At 43.5% G+C, this 19740-nt stretch overlaps 1 protein-coding gene across 1 annotated transcript in view; it reads right to left on the bottom strand.

Annotated features, from left to right (window-relative positions):
* The window catches only part of MYRFL (myelin regulatory factor like), a 113345-nt gene that overhangs the window by 36523 nt on the left and 57082 nt on the right, over positions 1 to 19740 (bottom strand). The window contains exons 8-11 of the mRNA XM_032420429.1: positions 19392 to 19468; positions 18057 to 18167; positions 16468 to 16558; positions 6932 to 7132 (exon numbers count right to left, since the gene is read on the bottom strand). Of these exons, the coding sequence (XP_032276320.1) occupies positions 6932 to 7132; positions 16468 to 16558; positions 18057 to 18167; positions 19392 to 19468 (480 nt within the window). The remainder of the gene's footprint in view (positions 1 to 6931; positions 7133 to 16467; positions 16559 to 18056; positions 18168 to 19391; positions 19469 to 19740) is intronic.

The raw sequence follows: 19740 nt of genomic DNA on the forward strand, positions 1-19740 counted from the left end.
GGAAAAATTTCCTTTAAGTTCTTCTTGGGAAGTATGATTTTGAGCTCACTGTTATTTTGATACCTGCTATTATCAAAAGCTTGGTTCAATTCATTCATTCATTATTTTATTCAACTAACATTTACCAATCACCTTCAACATACAATGCACTACACTAAGTGTTGGCACTTTAAAAAATGATTACCTTTTAAAAGTTTGTGCTCTACTAATTGTGAGACCTGAAACCATAAAGCTCCTAGAAGAGAACATAGGTAGTAATTTCTCTGACATCAGCCATAGCAACATTTTCCTAGATATGTCTCCTACGGCAAGGGAAACAAAAGCAAAAATAAACTATTGGGACTATATCAAAATATAAAGCTTTAGGACAGCAAAGGAAACCATCAACAAAACAAAAAGGCAACCTACTGAATGGGAGAAGATATTTGCAAATGATATATCTGATAAGGGATTAATATCCAAAATATATAGAGAAGTTATACAAATGAACACCAAAAAACAAATAATCTGATTAAAAATGGGCAGAGGACCTGAATAGACATTTTCCCAAAGAAGATATCTGGATAGCCAACAGACACATGAAAAGACGCTCAATGTCACTAATCAACAGGGAAATGGAAATCAAAACCACAGTGACATATCACCTTACTGAATGGCTAGAATCAAGAAGACAAGAAATAGCAAGTGTTGGTGAAAATGTGGAGAAAAAGGAATCCTCATGCACTGTTGGTGGGAATATAAATTGGTACAGCCATCGTGAAAAACAATATGGAGTTTCCTCAAGAAGTTAAAAATAGAAATACCCATATGATCCAATAATTCCACTACTGGGTACTCAAAGAAAATGAAAACACTAATTCAAAAAGATATATGCACCCTATCCTTATTGTAGCATTATTTACAAAAGCCAAGATATAGAAGCAACCAAGTGTTCAACCACATAGATGAAGGGATAAAGAAGATGTAGTATATTCATACAATGGAATATTACTCAGCCATTAAAAATGGTGAGACGTTGCTTTTTGTGACAACATGGATGGACCTAGAGGGTATCAGGCTAAATGAAATAAGTCAGACAGAGAAAGATAAATACCATATGATTTTACTTATATGTGGAATCCAAAAAACAAAACAAATGAATAAACAAACAAAAAGCAGAGTTAAGCCTATAAATACAGAGAACAAACTGATGGTGGCCAGAGGGGAGGAGGTGGGGGATGGGCAAAATGGGTGAAGGGAAGTGGGAGATACAGGCTTCCAGTTATGGAATGAAGTCATGGGAAGAAAAGGTGCAGCATAGGAAATATAGTCAGTGGAGTTGTAACAGCATTGTACGGTGACTACACTTGTGATGGACACAGCATAACCTAGAGAGTAATTGAATCACTATGTTGCGCACCTGAAACTAATGTAACATTGTGTGTTAACTGTACTCAAATAAGAAATAAATAAGCAAAATAAAAATTAAGAAATTTTAAAAATAAAATAAAAATAAATACATTCATAGGTTTTCTGATTGTCTTGACCTTGTGTCATACTTTTTCTATGGGATTACACATTCCAAGTTTCCTAAAATTTAGACTTATTAAATGAACATTAAAAAAATGTTTGTCGTCTAGATAGGAGGGCAGACTCATCACATATGATTCCATTACAATGTGAGAAATGCAGAGTGATAATGGAATTATGAATAGAGAATTATGGCAGCTCCAAGGAGGTCCCTAAAATATTCCTAGGGGAGCATAAAGGAAGGCTTCCTAGAAATGGTGAAGCCCCATGGAGATCTTGGCTTATTTTGGTTCTCAAACAAACTCTGGCTCTTTTCACCCTGGCCTTTGGCTCAGGGCATTTTCCCTGCCTCAAAAGCTCTTCCTTTCAACTCCTACCTTCTCCTGCCCCAACGTAAACATCCCTTCACCAGGGAAGCACTTCTTGATTTCCAGCACTAGGAAGGGTCCCTTTGCCTTATGTGCTAATGGGAGCTGTTATTTTCCTCCATAGCGACCATCAAAGTTATCACCAGGCTACTAGTTGTGTCACCTTTATTACCCGTCTTCCCTATAGGATACTACCCCATGAGGGCGGAGACATATTTAAGGCCATGGTTTTCTGTTCACCACCATATTACCAGTTTCTAGTATAATTCCTTGCATGTAGTTGATGCTCAACTAACATTTGTTAAATAAACTAATAATTTGATAAATAAATCTAATAAAAATTAATTTAAGATAGGAGTTAGCCAGGGAAAGAGGCAAGGTAGGGAGAAGGGATGGAAAGGGTGAGACCAAGACAGGGATGCTGGGCAGAAAGAATACCATGAGTGGAGTCCCAAGGGACTAAGTGCCCTGAATGATGTCTGCACAACCAGGGCAGAGGTGGGCATTACTACACTGTAAAGATTAAGGCCAGAGCAGGGAGGGCCTTGCAGGCCATGCTAGGAAGGAGAAGTCACACATCTAACACTGTGAGCTCCTTCAGCCATTCAACAAATATTTTTTTTTTTTAAAGATTTTATTTATTTATTTATTTGAACGAGAGAGTGTGTGTGTGCAGGGGGAGGGCCAGAGGGGCCTGGGAGAGGGACAAGTCATTCAACAAATACTTAGCGAACAGCTACTGTGTGTGCACCAGATGGGTTATCCCAGGCACTGGAGATTCATTGAAGACCCACAGCCAGTTCATCTCAGGACCTCTGCAGTGCCTAGCCGTGTGCCTGGTCTGTAACCGCACCCAAACCCTTCAATGGAAGAAGCTGGAATGAGAGAATGAAGGTAGTAAAATGGCCCAACAGTTCCTGACACTCACAAAAGGGAAGACAGGGGGGTCAGTCAGGAGCCAGACTGGACTGGCCTTGCACCAGCCAGTTCCCCACTCCCCGCACCCGGGGGTCCTGTGCCTGCTTTGCCTACTCTTCATTCTCCCCTTGGTTCCTGCATGAGCCTTCACCGGGGACCTTTGCTGCCAACAGAAAGCAGACGAGGCTGTGCCCTCACTCAGGCTGTCCAGGCCACATAGAGGGAACATGACCCCAGGTGACTAAGCTGGCTCCTTTAACACATCTTCCCTGAAGAACATATTGCTGGACAGAGTGATGGAGTTCTACAGTATTATTATCATTGTGCTTCAGATAGATTTCTGGCTGAAGAAAACTTTGAGGGTTGGTTTGGGGATCGAAACACCTTCTATAACAACGTTTCTGTAAGAAAATGCTCTTCTGGTGTCTAATGCGGGGTTGTAGACTTTCCCAAGCTAAATATCAGTGGCCTGTACTGCACGTTCCCTATACGTACCCTTGGCCTAGGGAAAGCCCTCGAGGCAAGGGCTGTGCCTTCTCGGAATCCTCCCCCAGGAACCAAACACTGGTCAGCACTTAACACCACACCTTGCTCATCAACATGCATTGAGCAAGAAGCTAAAGCTGAATTCAGGTGTCTGATTTGATCTTGTGCATGGCAGTTTTGGAAAGTTTTGACTCTGATGCAAATGGCCATCATTGTCTAGTGGCTTCATACCCAAGGCTTCTCTAACATTACTTCAAGAACTGCACCACAGAAAAGGCATTCTTGTCTCTGGGACTCCAGTTTGTTCAGGGAGGGAGATCTCGTTATCCATCATCCGGCCACAGCCTAGACTAGCAGGCTCCCGTCAGGAGCAGCTTGAGTAACACTGGCTCACCACCTCAAGCTCAAGAACGTCTGCATTTGGCTCATGGCCTCGAGGGGAGACTTTGCATGTTTGACTTTCTTGAACTCTACACTTTTGTCTTTACCACACTGTGGATGCAGTTGGGGAAAACGATCTTTGAGCATTTCATCCTAACTGATTTCTTTCCCGGCTTTTATTTTTGAATCTTTTGTAGCCTTGTTTTCAGCCCTCATCACAGAATCTGACTGATGGTGCTCAGCTCTCAACTTCCTCACTTGTTTTGCATTGACCTTGACGTTTTTCACACTCCTTTGTTTTTCAGCCTATCAGTTCCACCCCAATTTCGCTATTTCCATTGCAAGAGCTGCATTTTCTTCTACCGTCTATAGTCCATCAGTAAACACAATGTCTGGAGGAGTGAGGCTGCCCCACTTAGGCCGACTTCGTTTCCCCTGTGCTTCGGCCTCACAAGTTTCCATCCATCTGCTCTATCGTCTGTGGCTTGGATATGTGTCCAGATGAGCACAGAGAGCTCCACCAGAGTGCTCTGTGCTTACTCCCCACAAAACAACCTCCGTTGCCCTGAGTGAGGAGGCCCAGAGCCAGGGCAAGGCAGCAACTTACATGCATTTTCCCCCATGGCTGCCCTGGGCAACTGTTTGGCTGCTGGGTTTTGCAACAGCTCATCCGGAAGCCAGCTCTGGTTACCATGCCTCCTTAAAGAATGAGAAATAGCCTCCCATCCCATGCGTGTAATCAGATCAACCAAGGGGCCACGTCTCAGAGTGGAAGGGCTATTTTTAAAAGTTGGAAAAACTGAGTCAGGGGGAGGTGAAGATGAAGTTCACAGATCTGTCAGCCCCATCATCATCACTACCATCATCTCTCTTGTCTGCAATGATGAATAGGACTGACAGGTGTGGTGTCTCTCCTGATTGGATGGGGGCCCCCAAAGGTGGGGCGACCCAGCTGAGTGGAAGCTAGCAGCATGGACAGTGAAAGGGTTCCTCCAAAGCAGAACAAAGGAGGTAGAAGTTTACCAAATACACCACAAGGGAGCTGTGGGCAGGACCGGGAGGGAGAGGCCATCGGCCACAAGGCAGTGGGTGGGGGCCGTATTTAAAGGGCAAGGTGAGGAGGTATGGCAACGTATGGAATCTTCCCTTCTCCGGTAACTGTGCCTGATTGTAAGTAGCCCATTGGTCAGTGAGGGCCTGTGGGTATTTTGAGGAGGGTAGCCTGAGGGGCCTGTCTGTATTCAGCCAGGGGGGCGCTCTGGGCCCTCGCTGCATTCCATCATTCAAGCCTGTGTGCCTAAAAATGGCCTCTAGGATAAGATTTCTAGAAACCTACATTTCATAAATGTGGATAGACCTATTAAGAACAAATACATTAACATGAAATAATTTAATAAATGAATTACATATAATTTGCATCTTATACAAATAAATAATGATAATATGTATTTGTACGGCTAAAGAACGCTTCATGTATGCGAGCTGAGAAGACATGCTTAACACAAGTGAGTTGAATATGAGCTTTCCCTGTTCACAGGAGAATAAACAGAGGCATGGGACATGTCTGTGCCAAGGTTCCTGGGCCAGCGGTTGCCTGAATCAGACTAAAACCCTGGCCTTCCACCAGAAATTGGGCTTCTCTTTATCCCATCATGTTGCCACAAAGCAGGATGGGGATACAGGAATTCCACATTTAGAGCGTGGATTGGGGTGACATTTGATTTATTTGAGAAGGCTGCCTAGAAGAGGTTTGAGAAGTTCTAGGGAAGCTTGTTATTTTAAGACAGTATGTTTTCTTCAAACCAAGACATTTGGTAAGTGAATTCTGGGTGGTAGCCTGGTGGTAGCAGGAGGGGTTGTAGAGGACTCTTCCGACTTGTCACCTTCCATTTGCATTTAGATAAGATCTGGTAGGGAATTGTACAGCCAATTGCAAAAATAAGTTTGAGTTGGTGTGATCTGACACGCAGACAGTTTATCTCTCTCTAAAAGTCAAAAGCACAATATCTAGGACTGGGATTGGGAAATGTATGTGAGAACTTTCTAGCCCTAAGAGTTCCCATCTGGCAGTAGGTCACAGCTCTTCTAACACGAACCACAGCTTTGCAATCAGCATAAAAGTCTACAATTACAACCATTCTTTGGAATCCACTCAGCAAAGGAGGACATTCCTTGGCCGGTTTAGAAAAACCAGTGCACATTTGCACTGGGAAAGGAATGCAGTCCGGAAGAATGGCCAATGATTTACAGATTACGTCTCCTATTAACTAACAAAGACTAAGGAAAGGAGGTTCAAAAACACAATTCTGCCACAGCCTCAAACATGCTTATAGGAGAAGCAGGGTGCATGAGAAGGTGGGGAAACGGTAGAAGCAGTGAATGAGAAACAGAATTATATGGTGGAGGAGCTAGAACTGAGCATGGTCTGGCTAAGGGATAAGCATCTTAATCCTAATCTCTTAGGTCTTCACAGCAGTTGTGACTTTCCAAGATGATTCTTATCTCAATGGGTTAAAAACTATAAAAGACTTGGTAGGATCGAGCAGAGAGGCACCTTTTCCACCTTCTAGATGAAGGCAGTGGGTTTGGGCGGAGTTGTCTTATCTAGGGCCATGTTGCTGGGATGAGCCCAAAGTGGAGAAGCACCTCCTGATTTCCAGGCCTGATTTCTGATTTCCACTCGGCGACTAACTCTCCACAGATAGAAGGCCTTGGCCTGGAGCCTTAGGCGATGAGATTGACCTAGCTGGAGGGAAGAGGGAGAGGAGGTGCTCCTCTAACTGCTCCTCAGAGAAAGATGATGAGTGGGAAGACGACGGCTGGCAGGGAGTCTGGGAGGAAGAGGCTGGGAGGCTCAGGAGAAATCCGGGCAGGACCTGGACTGAGACGGCGCCTGGAAGATGAACAGGGAGAGGGATGTCTGCAGATGGCGGAGGCAAAGGCAAGCTCCAGCAGCTGACGATGCGTGCAAGGAAGGGCAGTGGCCCGTGGCTGGAACTCAGAGATTGTCTGCTTGTGAAGCCAGCGCTGTGCTGTCATTGCCCACCATTCCTGTCAGGTAAATCCACTCTCCTGGGTAGGAAACATGTTACGGTCTCAGCAGAGATGCCTGTCGGCTCCCACACTCACGAGTGTTAAGCACTGTGTTCGTCTTACACCAACAGGAGACATGTAGAGATGCCCTTTGCAAGGCGTGTCAGCGTCCAGGAGCGCCCAGCACACCTGACTCAGGTGTCAGAGGAGGTGCCCAAGGCCTGCCCCGTGCTCACCTCCTGGATGTTCTGCTTTGCCCGGCTGTCAGAGGGATGCATAATGGTCCCCATCACTTTCATGTTGCCACAGACGACCAGGGCTTCATCCGGGGCATCTGTATTTATTCCCACTCGACTATGACAAACAACGGATTCTGGAACTTGCCCTCGCTGCCATAATGCATCATTGTCATTTTCAAACTGCCCAGGGTTAGAGGCCTGGAAAAAAATACATAAATATGTTACAATTAAAGTTATAGTAGCAGGAATAGATGATTGCTTTATTCCTCAGAGCAAAGGAAGACAGAATGTCATCTAAGTCTTTCACCTGAGAATCAGATGGGACATTCTGACATATCCAAATAACTGTGGCCCCAGGCTGAGCCAGGAGGGCTCCCCTAACTGCTCTGCTCCCCACGAGCAGGAGCTCAGTGTGCAATGGTTTGGGATGTCTGGGCTCTATTGCAACTATCTGGAAATGAGAATGTGTCAGTTACACTGGGTGGATGATAAGGAAGAAGGAAAATCAAAATGACCTTTTTTTCAGGGATAAGAGTAATGATTTAAAACCAGAACCTTACATCAGAAGATATTCTAAGCTTACAAAAGCCCAGATACATAAAAATACTTTGCATTTAGCTAGCCCTTTTAGAGTTTCAAAACACTTTAGTGTTTATGATTTCACATGCAATTGACAAGCAAACGACAGCACAAATATATTTAATACACCTCAACTATTCCCTAAACACAGATGACACTGAAGGAAGAATAACAACAGCTACATTTGTTGTGAGCTAGTCCACTCCCCCATTCTATGAGATATGTACTATTAGCCTCATTTTATAGATATCCAGAAGCCTCCAAAAGGATAAACAAATTGCCCAAGGCCACAAACTAGTAAATTCTGGAGCTGGACTTACACTTCCTTTAATGATTAAATAATGATTCTAACTTTTCCTATTAAAAGTAACCCTGGCCGGGGGTGCCTGGGTGGCTCAGTCGGTTAAGTATCTGCCTTCAGCTCAGATCATGATCCCAGGGTCCTCATATTGAGCCCCAAGTCTGGCTCCCTGCTCAACAGGGAGTCTGCTTCTCTCTCTCACCATCTGTCCCTCCCCCTGCTTGTGCTTGCTCTCTCTCAAATAAATAAAATTAAAAAAAAAAAAAAGGAACCCCGGCCAAATGCAGTCTTCAAAGAGAATCCAAGTGAAATTATGAGAACCAGACAAAGTTCTGGAGATTTTACTCTTAAATAAAATTCTTTGCTGAAGAATTTTTCACTCTACTGTCTTCCCTCCTCCCCACCTCCTGTGGCTGAATATATTTCCAAATATCTTTAAGTAAGGATCTCTGAATCCCTCCAAATCCTCACAACAAAATTAATTTGTTTTTAAAATTATGACCTATTGTTCTAAATCTGATTTTTGTGTGTTTGAGGCAAGTTGTCACAAATTCAGACAAACAGTTTAGACCCTGATCATCCAAAAAGTCAACACATAATGCAGTATCTTCGCTCTCTGCCTTTCTGGGCAGTGCAGGAGACATTGCAAACTCAGGACCTGAATATGCATAGATTATCTCTGGAGAATACTCAAGACACCAATAACAATGGCTTCTTCAAGGACAGGAACTGAGAGATGCAGAAACTGGGCTGGGAAGGAGATTCACTGCTCAGCATATATGCTCTTGGTATTGTTTGGATGTTTTTTACCATAAGTATGTGCTACCCATTTAAAAATAATAATTTAAAAAAACCCGCAAAATTTAGTTCTTAGCTTGGGTTCAGTGAAAGAACTTTTAGCTGTCTTCAACTTTTTCATTCTCACCTGTTTGAACCCTGAGCTGCTTGGAAGACTCAACCATTGACATTTGATAGACAAAAGCAGTAAACGAATAGAAAGTAAACTTTGAACATTATTTTGTGTGAATTCACTTAAACAGAGTGCTTGCTATGAGGTCCCCAGAGCCCCCTTGGTCGTGAATGGCAAATTGGTTTTGCCTCAAATCCTTTTATTGCGAGGAAACAACTAAATCCAAAGGTATATCATATAAATGTTGATGCGTTTTGCTCTACTCTGAACATAATGAGCCACTTCAAGGAAACAAAATAGACAGTGATGGATTTATTTTTTCTTAATGAGCTTTGGGATAATTATTATCATAAACTTGATATCATGTTGGAACAGCGGATATAAGCAGACTTAATTTTTTAGAACAATTGTAACAATCTCACTTAGCTTTCATCAGATGAAAACTCAGATCCCTAAAATATGTTCAAGTCATTTTGGGAAGGGCCACAGATCTGCAATTTTCTAAATATATAGACCTATGGAGGAGTCCTCCTCATCAGTAATGGGAAATGTTATAAAGTCTGTGAATTTTTTTCCCTTCTCTGGTATCCACAATCTTAATGGGTCAAAGCAAACTATGATGTACTACCTCTTTCTGGAATTATGAAGCTGTGTTCCCATGTGGTCCAAGAGTGGTTCAATGATACCAAATCCCAAAATGAATTAAAGTCTCTAAAATACTTTCATTATTTATCCCACAGCCCCATATATTTAGGGAAGACCTGAACGTTTTAATCTGTGTTATGACGCAAGCTGGCTCTGTGATCTTGGGGCAGTCACTTAACCTTTCTGTGCCAGCTCTTTTTCTTTGAAGCTTAAAGATAATAATGACTTCTTTACCTATCTCACAGTGTTGTGGGAATTTGTTGAAATCACGTGTATATGAATACTTGGCAAAAATGAGGACGAACAGTCTCAAATTATCCTTAACACATCGCTGTGCATAGCAACAACCGTCCAGCCTATACGGGCGTACATCCTTTTATTGAGCTTTGCTTTACTGCACTTCACAGATGATGCTTTTTTTTTTTTTTTTTTACAAATTGCAGGTCTGTAGCAAGGCTGCATCGAGCAAGTCTGTCTGCACCATCGCCATAGCATCTGCTCATTTCATGTCTCTGCCACAATTTGGTAATTCTCGCAGTATTTCAAACTTTTTCGTTATGATTACATTTGTTGTGGGAATCTGTGATCAGTGATCTTTGATGCTACTATCGTAATTTGCAGAGCCACAAACCCTGCTCATATGAGACGGCAAAACTTTATCAATAAATGGTCTGTGTATTATTCTCACTGTTCCACCACCGAGCCATTTCCCCACCTCTCTCCCTCTCCTCGGGCCTCACTATTCCTTGAGATCAACATTATTAAAATTAAGCCAATTAACAACCTTACAGTGGCATCTAAGTATTGAAGTGAAAGGAAAAGACTCATGTTTCTCACTTTAAATCGAAGGCTAGAAATGATTAAGCTTAGTGAGAAAGGCATGTTGAAAGCCGAGATAGGCCGGAAGCTGGGCCTCTTGTGCCAGACAGCCAAGTTGTGAATGCAAAGGACGTTAAAAGTGCTGCTCCAACAAACACACAAATGATAAGAAAGTGACACAGCCTTCCTGCTGATGTGGAGAACGTTTGAGTGGTCTGGATAGATCAAACCAACCAGAACATTGCCTTAAGCCAGAGCCTTATCCAGAGCAGGGCCCTCACTCTCTTCGATTCCATGAAGGCAGAGAGGTAAGGGAGCTGCAGAAGAAAAGTCTGAAGCTAGCAGAGGCTGGTTCATGAGCTTTAAGGAAAGAAGTCATATGTATAACACAAAAGTGCAAGGTGAAGCAACAAGGGCTGGTGTAGAAGTTGCAGCAAGTGACCCAGAAGCTCTTGATCATTCATGGCTGCACTAAACAACAGATTTTTTTTTTAAATGATTTTATTTATTTATTTGAGAGAGCAAGAGAGAGAGATATCATGACCTGAGCCAAAATCAAGAGTTGGATGCTTAACTGAGCCACCCAGGCGCCCTAAATGACAGATTTTCAATGTAGATGAAACAGCCCTCTATTGGAAGAAGAGGCCATCTAGAACTTTCATACCTAGAGAGAAGTCAAAAGCTTCAAAGGACAGGCTGACTCTAAGTTGAAGCCTGTGTTCATGGACCATTCTGAAAAGCCTCAGGCCCTTAAGAATTTATGCTAAATCTACTCTGCCTGTGCTCAATAAATGCAACAAAACCTAGATGACAGCATAACCGTTTACAACATGGTTTACTCAATATTTAAAGCCCACTGTTGAGACTTGCCACTCAGAAAAGATTTCTTTCAAAATATGACTGCTCAGAGCGCCTGGGTGGCTCAGTCAGTTAAGCGTCCGACTCTTGATTTGGGTCAGGACATGATCTCAGGGTCGTGAGATTGAGCTCCATGCTCAGAGGAGAGTCTGCTCGAGATTCTCTCTGTCCCTCTCCCTCTGCCCCTCCTCCCCCCGCTCTGTCTCTCTCAAATAAATCTTAAAATAAAAAAGCATCCTACATCTTAAAATATATATATGACTGCTCATCGATAATGCACCTGGTCACCCAAGAGCTCTGATGGAGCTGTACAATGCGATTAGTGTTGTTTTCATGCCTGCTCACACAACATCTGTTCTACAGCCTGTGGACCAAGGAGTCATTTTGACTTTCAAGTCTTATTATTTAAGAAATATATTTCATAAGGCTATACTGTCATAGATAGTGATTTCTCTGATGGATCTGGGCAAAGTAAGTTGAAAACCTGTAAGGGATTCACCATTCTAGATGTCATCAAGAACATTCCTGATTCATGGGAAAAGGTGGAAATGTCCACATTAACAGGAGTTTGGAAGAAGTTGATTCCAACCCTCATGGAGGTCTTTGAGGGGTTCAAGGCTTTAGCAGAGAGAGGAAACTGCAGATGTGGTGGAAATAGGAAGAGAACTAGAATCAGAAGTGGAGCCTGAAGATGGGACTGAATTGCTGCCATCTTACATTCAAACTTTCATGGATGAGGAGTTGCTTCTTACAGATGAGCAAAGAAGTGGTTTCTTGAAATGGAATGTATTCCTGTTAAAGCTACTGTCAAGACTGTTGCAGTGACAGCAAAGGATTTAGAATATGACATCAACTTAGTTGATGAAATACTGTCAGGGTTTCAGAGGACTGACTCCAATTTTGGAAGAAGTTCTACTGTGGGTAAAATGCTATAAAACAGCATCCCATGCTATAAAAAAAAATAAAAATAAAAAAATTCCTAAAAGGAAGAGTCAACTGATGTGGCAAACTTCACTGTTGTCTTATCTTTTTTTTTTAAGATTTTATTTATTTATTTGACAGAGAACACAAGCAGGGGGAGCAGCAGAGGGAGAGGGAGAAACAGGCTCTCCGCTGAGCAGGGAGCCCGACACGGGGCTCAATCCCAGGACGCTGGGATCATGACCTGAGCCGAAGGCAGACGCTTAACTGACTGAGCCACTCAGGTGCCCCTCACTGTTGTCTTACTTTAAGAAACGGCCACAGCCACCCCAACCTTCAGCAGCCACCCCCTCGATCCATCAACACTGAGGCAGGACCCTCCACCATCTCTAAAAGATTGCATTACTCTCTGAAAGTTCAGATTATAGTTAGCATTCTTTAGCAATATGTTTTAAGGTATGTACATTGTTTTTTAAGACATAATGCTATTATTCACTTTAATAGACTATAGCATAGTGTAAACGTAACTTTCATGTGCACTGGGAAACAAAAACCTTCATTTGACTCGCTTTATTGCCGTGGTCTGGAACCGAACCTGCCTGTAATGCTTTAATCTGCCCTCCTCAGCAACACACCTGCAGAGCTGCACAATTCTGTGAGGGCGCGCCACTCCCTGAGTAAAGTGTAAATGGCGCCCTCTGCAGGTGCTTGGAATAGGAAACAGCAATTAATGGTCACTTGAGGCCGTTCTAAGGTCGGAATGGAAAGCTGGAATTTCTTTGCTTTACCATTGTTTGGGCTTTTAAGGCAACAGCCAAAGAGCATATTAGGAAAGCTTGAGTTGAAGAAGTCACATCATTACAAATAAATTTTTGTTCCTTTTGAAAGGGCTGTGGAAAATGGGACCAGAAATGCTCCCTATCAGTGCTACTCGAAGTGTGGTCTGAAGGTCAGCACCCTCTCCTGGAAACTTGTTAGAAATGTATATTCAACCTATTGAATCAGAAATTGTGGAGCGGGGGACCCAGGTATCTCTGTTTTACTCTCCGGGGGATTCTTTGTCCCATACAGTCCTGGTGGGTTACCCCTTCCAGAGTTAACCAAAGTTGAATCCCAACCACGGGGTGAAACGGACATTGCTCCACATACTGATTCCTGTGGGTAAATAAAAATTCATCTGAATTCCAGAAGACGGGTGTGTGTGTGTGTGTGTGTGTGTGTGTGTGTGTGTGTGTGTGTGTTAGGGGAGGGAAGGGACTTTTGTAGAAAAGGGCGAGAGCTGGTAACAACGGAGCCAGGCCCTGGGACGGTTCTGTTCTGCACCCATCCCTCACCATTCCTTGCAGTCGCATTATTTCTTTTGCTTTCCCCGCCCCTGTTTGTTGGTTTCTCATCTTAGGACAGTGCAGTTTGCAGAGCAATAAGGGGGCATTTCTTGGGGACGTGTGTATTTTTATTCTTCTGGAAAAGAAACTGGAATAATGTATTCATTTTCAAAACTAGGAAACCCTGGGGTGCCTGGTTGGCTCAGTCGTTAAGCGTCTGCCTTCGGCCCAGGTCATGATCCCAGGGTCCTGGGATCGAGCCCTGCATCGGGCTCCCTGCTCAGCGGGAAGCCTGCTTCTCCCTCTCCCACTCCCCTTGCTTGTGTTCCCTCTCTTGGTGTCTCTCTCTCTGCCAAATAAATAAATAAAATCTTTAAAAACAAAACAAAAACTAGGAAACCCTGGCACGTCTTTGAAAGGCAGACAAAAGTAATCATCCCTCCTGCTTATAACACAGCACTCCAAACCAGGTTTAATTATGTGTTTTAGAAGGAAAGTGGAGCTGAATGAAAACCTAGTCATTAACAAGGAGAATCTGAAGGAACTCCACGGCAGAATGCTCCAAAAACAAAAGACCTGGGAAATAAATCTGTCTTTGGAGTAAACATTAATTTCCATGAAATTGGTCAATTTACATGACAGGACCATAATATATTCCTAAAGCTGTTTTGATTGACAACCCAGATGAACAATTCCTGGGTCTTGCCCACCATCCTCTCTCCAAGAAGAACAAGCTTGGTCTCTGAAGCCTTCCTGGAGGCCGGAAACTCATCTAGTCCACGCCTCCTACATTATTTGCCCTTACATTAATCTCTGCTCTTGGGAAGAATGATTCTTAGGCCTCAACATGAACCTGGATTTGCTCAGTGCAATTTGCAGTTCTCCATATAATATAGTCTGCTCTTATAACATTATTCTGAAGCTCAAACTAACAGACCCAGGCCATGGCCTAAGAGGGCACATCTGGCTTTTTTGGAGAATGTGAGCTGGTCTGCCCTCTGTCCAACCATAGGTATACGTCCAAGGCATACACCTATAGAATCCTAGGGGCGGGAAATGTGTTGTGTGAACATTTCAAAAACTCACTGATTCCAACAACATCACTATTTCTGAAGCTCAGTTTTTTCTCTTGGTTGGTTTAAACGTTAAACAATTAAATAGATTCAAAACTGCATTCATTTTCACTTCTGCATTTGGGGTTAGAATGAAATAGTATCAATAAGATATTTTTAGTTTGGGGGAGGGGGAGAATGGTTCACACTATTACCATTCTCCTTCTTCTCGTTGTTGCTAGAACAACCCCTGTGTTACCCAGCACACTTCCAGAATAGGGCATTCTCTTTAACCCAAAGTTATGGCTAGAAGAAAGCAATCAAATCTGGAATACAATCACTTTTTTAAAATAAAAATGTGGTGAATAACATGACACCCAATCTATACTAAGTATAATTTAATGTTTTTTAGTATTCATATGTAATATGAGTTGCAGGAACACTCAACTTTTCAAAGCGATCATGAGTTAAATTTGCGTTTTGGATAGGAGGAGGCACCAATTAACAGAGTTCTGGTAATAGAATATTAGATAGTAGCACTCTCTCGTACTGCTGCTGGGTGGACTTCACAACAGCCAGAGAACAGAGTTGCCAGCAGGAAATGGAGAAACCAGACACCAGGTAAATTATTCAAGGTACGCAGGTGACTAGCAAGCTGCCTGACTCAGGCATGAGTTTCCCAGCTCCAAGCAGCCCTTTCATAACATCTAAGCTATGCTAACTCTGAAAAGAATGGTATTGTCTGTCTTTATTCCTCCCTATGAAAAACCAGAAACAATAAGCGACCCAGGCTTCCAGACTCTACTTTAAATCACATTTGTTAGTGCAGGACAGCAATCCCAGATGACGTCAGGCGAGGCGATGAAACTGCCCTGAGCCCTGCTGGGGTGGAGAACCACGGCCTTTAGCCCATGACCAAGGAAGAGGGCCCCACCTGCCTTGTTTGTGGCACCTTGTTTGCTACAGATTAGATCAGGTCCCACAAAAACGGTAGGACACAGGCTAGCCCTCACCTGGGACATTTAAACACAAGTGTTTTACCTCATTTCCATCATTACTTCACCTCCACTGAAACTTAGAGGTGCAGTTTTAGGATTTCCACTTACAAGTGGCTTATTATTTTTAATTGATTAAAAGAATTAGACAGAGGGCCCTCTGTTTTGGAATAGCTCAACGCAAGAAAGGAAAGACTCATCTCCCCGAAGAGGCAGATCTGGTCCCCAGGCCACAGAAGTTGCTGTACTGAATGATTTCTCCTATTGGACTTCACATGTCCTCCCTGGGTCAGGACATAGCTCCTCCCCAGCTGCCAGGCCTGTGGTGCCCTGTTACCTTAGGCCCCTGGTATTCTGAGCGGCGGCCAGCCCGGCCACACACAGCTGAAGCCAGCTGCCAGCCGCTTTCTGTTTCTGTGGCTGCCGAGATTCCTGTCCACAGCTGTGACCACTCATTCATTCAGCAAAACGTGCTGAACCGTTACTATGTGGTAGGCAGGGGCCCAGATGTTCCCTGGGTCACCAATCACTTCGGGGTAAGAAATGCCTTCTTACTACTTTCCCCACCCCATGGGCTTCAGGACCAGAGAAAACTAGGTTGGAACCCGAGCCCCATCATTCACAAACTGTCCTGCCCTCTTGAGCCTCAGCTCCTCTGCATGTGAAGAAGGCAACGTAAATGTGCCGCAGTGTAAAATGATGTCATACATAAATTAGTCAGCCCAGTGCCTGGACCAGTTTCCCAACTGCAGCACTACGGACACTTTGGAAGGGGGAATCCTTGCTGTGGGGGCTATCTCACTTATTGTAAGGTACTAGCAGCATCCCCGGCCTGGACCCACTAGAGGCCGGTAGCACCTCCAATTGTGACAACCACAAAATGTTTGCAGACATCGCCAAATGACCTTTGGGGGACAAAACTCTCCTGCTTGAGAACCATTATGTGAAAATGAAAATAATAATACCTGCCATTACTGTCATCATCTGTTGAGAAAGAGCTCACTTCCAGCATGCCATTGAAAATGCAAATTCAAAAAAAAATTTTTTTTAATTAAAAAAAAAATGCAAATTCTACTTCAAAGGAGAAAAGCAGGTGGGATCCAGAAACGTTAAGGAACTGAACCTTACCCTTACAATGATCCGTTCAGAGATGTGGGCAGACAATAGATAGAACTGGTCTTGGTGAGCAGCATACAATCCAACCACCAACATGAAGTATCTAATTCAGAAACAGCAGATCAACACATCAGGAAACAGAGACATAATTTGTGCCATCAAATACCACCCAACACTTAACAGTGAATTTATCTAGATAGGTTTATGTATTTAAAGATGTTCTATTCTGTTCTAAGTTGCCCCTCCTGTGAAATGAAAGAGCAGCTGATTCACTCCATATTGTTCTGGGTCCACCCTCTGCCGGGTCGGAGGTATTTGAGAGCTGTTCTGGAAGCCCCACAGCACAGCACTGCTCACAAGCAGATGCACCACAGGCGGCCACCTAAGAAGTCCCTTTGCCCAGAGCCGCCCAAGCTACGTACCCTATCCCAGCAGGGCCTGCCCAGCCACACTGGATCCTTCCCACCCTGTCTGCTCCAGTCAAAGACCTCGACCCTCCCCTCTAATTACTCCCAGTGCAATTTTCATCAATGTTACTTCGATTATTTCTTCATATGTAACACTGACGAGGCATTTTTAAGATCAGATCATTTCTTGAAAGTCAAAATAAAACTATCTCTAAGAGAGAAGCTTTGGCTTTAAGCACTGCAGGCAAAAACCTTGCCACCTTCCTCTGTAACTCCACAGATTCTCTAATCCTTAAAGAATAAGAGTTCTCCCCCATGTTGAAAGTAAAACAGTAATAGTAATATTTGTTATTTTCATTATAATCATTGCCATCATCTGAGTCCTCAGAATGTGTCATACACTGGGCTACGCAGTTTATCTACAGGATCTCATTTAGAACCCCAGAACAACCCTACTGGAGAAGGATATAGACATTGCCCCATTTTACAGAATGGGTTAAGTTACATGCTCGAGGTCACCCAGCTAGCATATGGCGGTATCAAATTTCAAATTCAAGTCTTTCCAATTCCAACACTTATGTTCTAAAACCAGTGTGCCCAAATTTGAGTATGCATCCAAGTCACCTGGAGGATTTGTTAAAATACAAATTACTGGGCCCCACCCCAGAGTTTTTGCTTCAGTAGGTCTTTGGTGAGGTCTAAGAGATTGCACCTCTAACAAGTGTCCAGGTGACATCATCTCTGCTAGCCTGGGACCACACTATGAGAACCACAGGTTTAAATCATTAATGCAAGTTCACTTCCTTTTTTAACCAAAAAAGGCGATCGCAGAGCTCCAGGACCCAGGGCTTTGTACTGGTGACAAGCACACAGGTTCGAGCAGGGCGGTCTAACGGTCCTCAGCCTTTGGACAACAGTGAGGCATAAACGTGTGGTCACTCCAGAGAATCAGGGAGGGAATCAAGGCAGATTTGGGGCTGGACAGGAGAGCAGGCACTGTAGGGGGTGAGGATGGACAAGGAAAGACGCCTACGGGGAAATGAGCTGCGTTAATAAACAGGAAGTGTCTGAGAAGGGGGAAAGGGGCCGCGGGCGGCCTGGTTTGCAGCCTGGTGGGACCAAGAGGAATCTGAGGGGTCTCTGGAGGGCACCGGCTGGTCAGATGGAGTCCCTGGCCACCGCGGACGCCAGTACCTCTGGTCAGGATTTGGTTTTCCCTTCTTTCTCATGTTATTCGCTGTTGTCTCAGTGAAGTGCAACCGACCCAGGGTCACTTTGGTGACCTGGTCGGCCAGCAAGTCGACTCTAAAACAGACAGCAGAAATACCAAGACACTGTGAGACAATGCAGACTCTGATCAACTCTAACTCGTTCTAAGATTCTCAGGTGTGTTCAGCCCCCCCACCCCCCACCCCTCCACGGAGGACAGTTTATTCCATGCACCAATTTTTAATAAACTCTCCACAACACGGTCAGGAATGGCTGCCAGGAGATAACTCTCGAAGGGTGAGATCTGCTCTTTCAGCAGAAGCTCGAGCCCAGACTTCCTCCCTCATAAGGGCATGTGCTCCCCACACCTCGTATGGGTTCTCTTAACTCCACAACGGGGAGAAAAGACTTCGCATTTGTGCCTCTGCCGATGTTGCTAGAGCACTTGCCTCCTGACAAGCCATGTCTCTAAGTTGCGCATGAATTCCTTTGCATCCCCTTCACATATTTGCCCCCTCCTGGCCTGGCTCCTATGGAAGGCCACACCCAGCCCGCCCCGGCCAGGGAGGACCAGATGCACCAGGCAAGCTCAGTGCTGTGTGTACATGTGGTCTGTTTGGGATTCTCTCTCCCTCTGCCCCTCCCCCCTGCACTCTCTCTCTCTTTCTCTCTCTCTCTCTCTCATGAATAAATAAATCTTTAAAAAAATAATAATGATGACTTAAAATGGAGCTTTTTACAAGAATTTGCTTGAAATTATTTCAATGCATTTTACCTACTTTGTTTTTGTTGATAAGCATGTATTCAGAATATTAGCATATTACTAATGTAGTTTCTGCAGTGGGATTCATTTTATTTTTTATTTATTTTTTAATTGAAGTATAGTCGACATATAATGTTACAGTAGTTTCAGGTGTATGACATAGAGATTCATCAACTCTACGCTCACCACAAGGGCAGCTCCCATCTGTCACCACACAGCATCATTATAATACCATTGACTCTGTTCCCCGTGCTGTACCTTTCATCCCTGTGGCTTATTCATTCTATAACTGGAAGCCTCTACCTCCCACTCCCCTGTACCCATTTTACCCCTGCCCCAACCCGTCCTCTCTGGCAACCATCAATTTGTTCTCTACATTAATAGGTCTGTTTCTGCTTTTTTGGTCTGTGTATTTATTTGTTCATCTGTTTTGTTTTTTAAATTCCACATATAAGTGAAATCATATGGTCAACGGGATTCATTTTTAATAAAATAAATTAGGCAACAGGTCTTTCTCCTAATACATTCACAAAGGAATTCAGAAAAGAAATTCTTACTTAACAGGATTGAAAATCTTTTTGCTTCTATCTGCTTGGGATTGCTCAATAGCAATTATTTGATTGGTGGCTTCTACCTGTGTGGAACAACAAAAAGTAAGTTAGTTACCAAATACATAAGTTAATTTGTTAATAAACACTGTTCATTATTAAATAACGTTCAGGCACTTTAAAAGTTTTCCAAGGCATCATGATAGGCACTGGGCAGGAGGAACAAGTCACTGAAAAGATGTATAAGACAATGACCCCAACCTTAAGGAGTATGTTATTGGTGAGAAAAGAAACAAATACGTGTAAAACTAAACAATGAAAACACAAGACAACAGAAAACTGCAGGTGAGCAGGGAAT

This window comes from Phoca vitulina, unplaced genomic scaffold, assembly GCF_004348235.1.
Source record: "Phoca vitulina isolate PV1807 unplaced genomic scaffold, GSC_HSeal_1.0 scaffold23, whole genome shotgun sequence".
Taxonomy (NCBI): domain Eukaryota; kingdom Metazoa; phylum Chordata; class Mammalia; order Carnivora; family Phocidae; genus Phoca; species Phoca vitulina.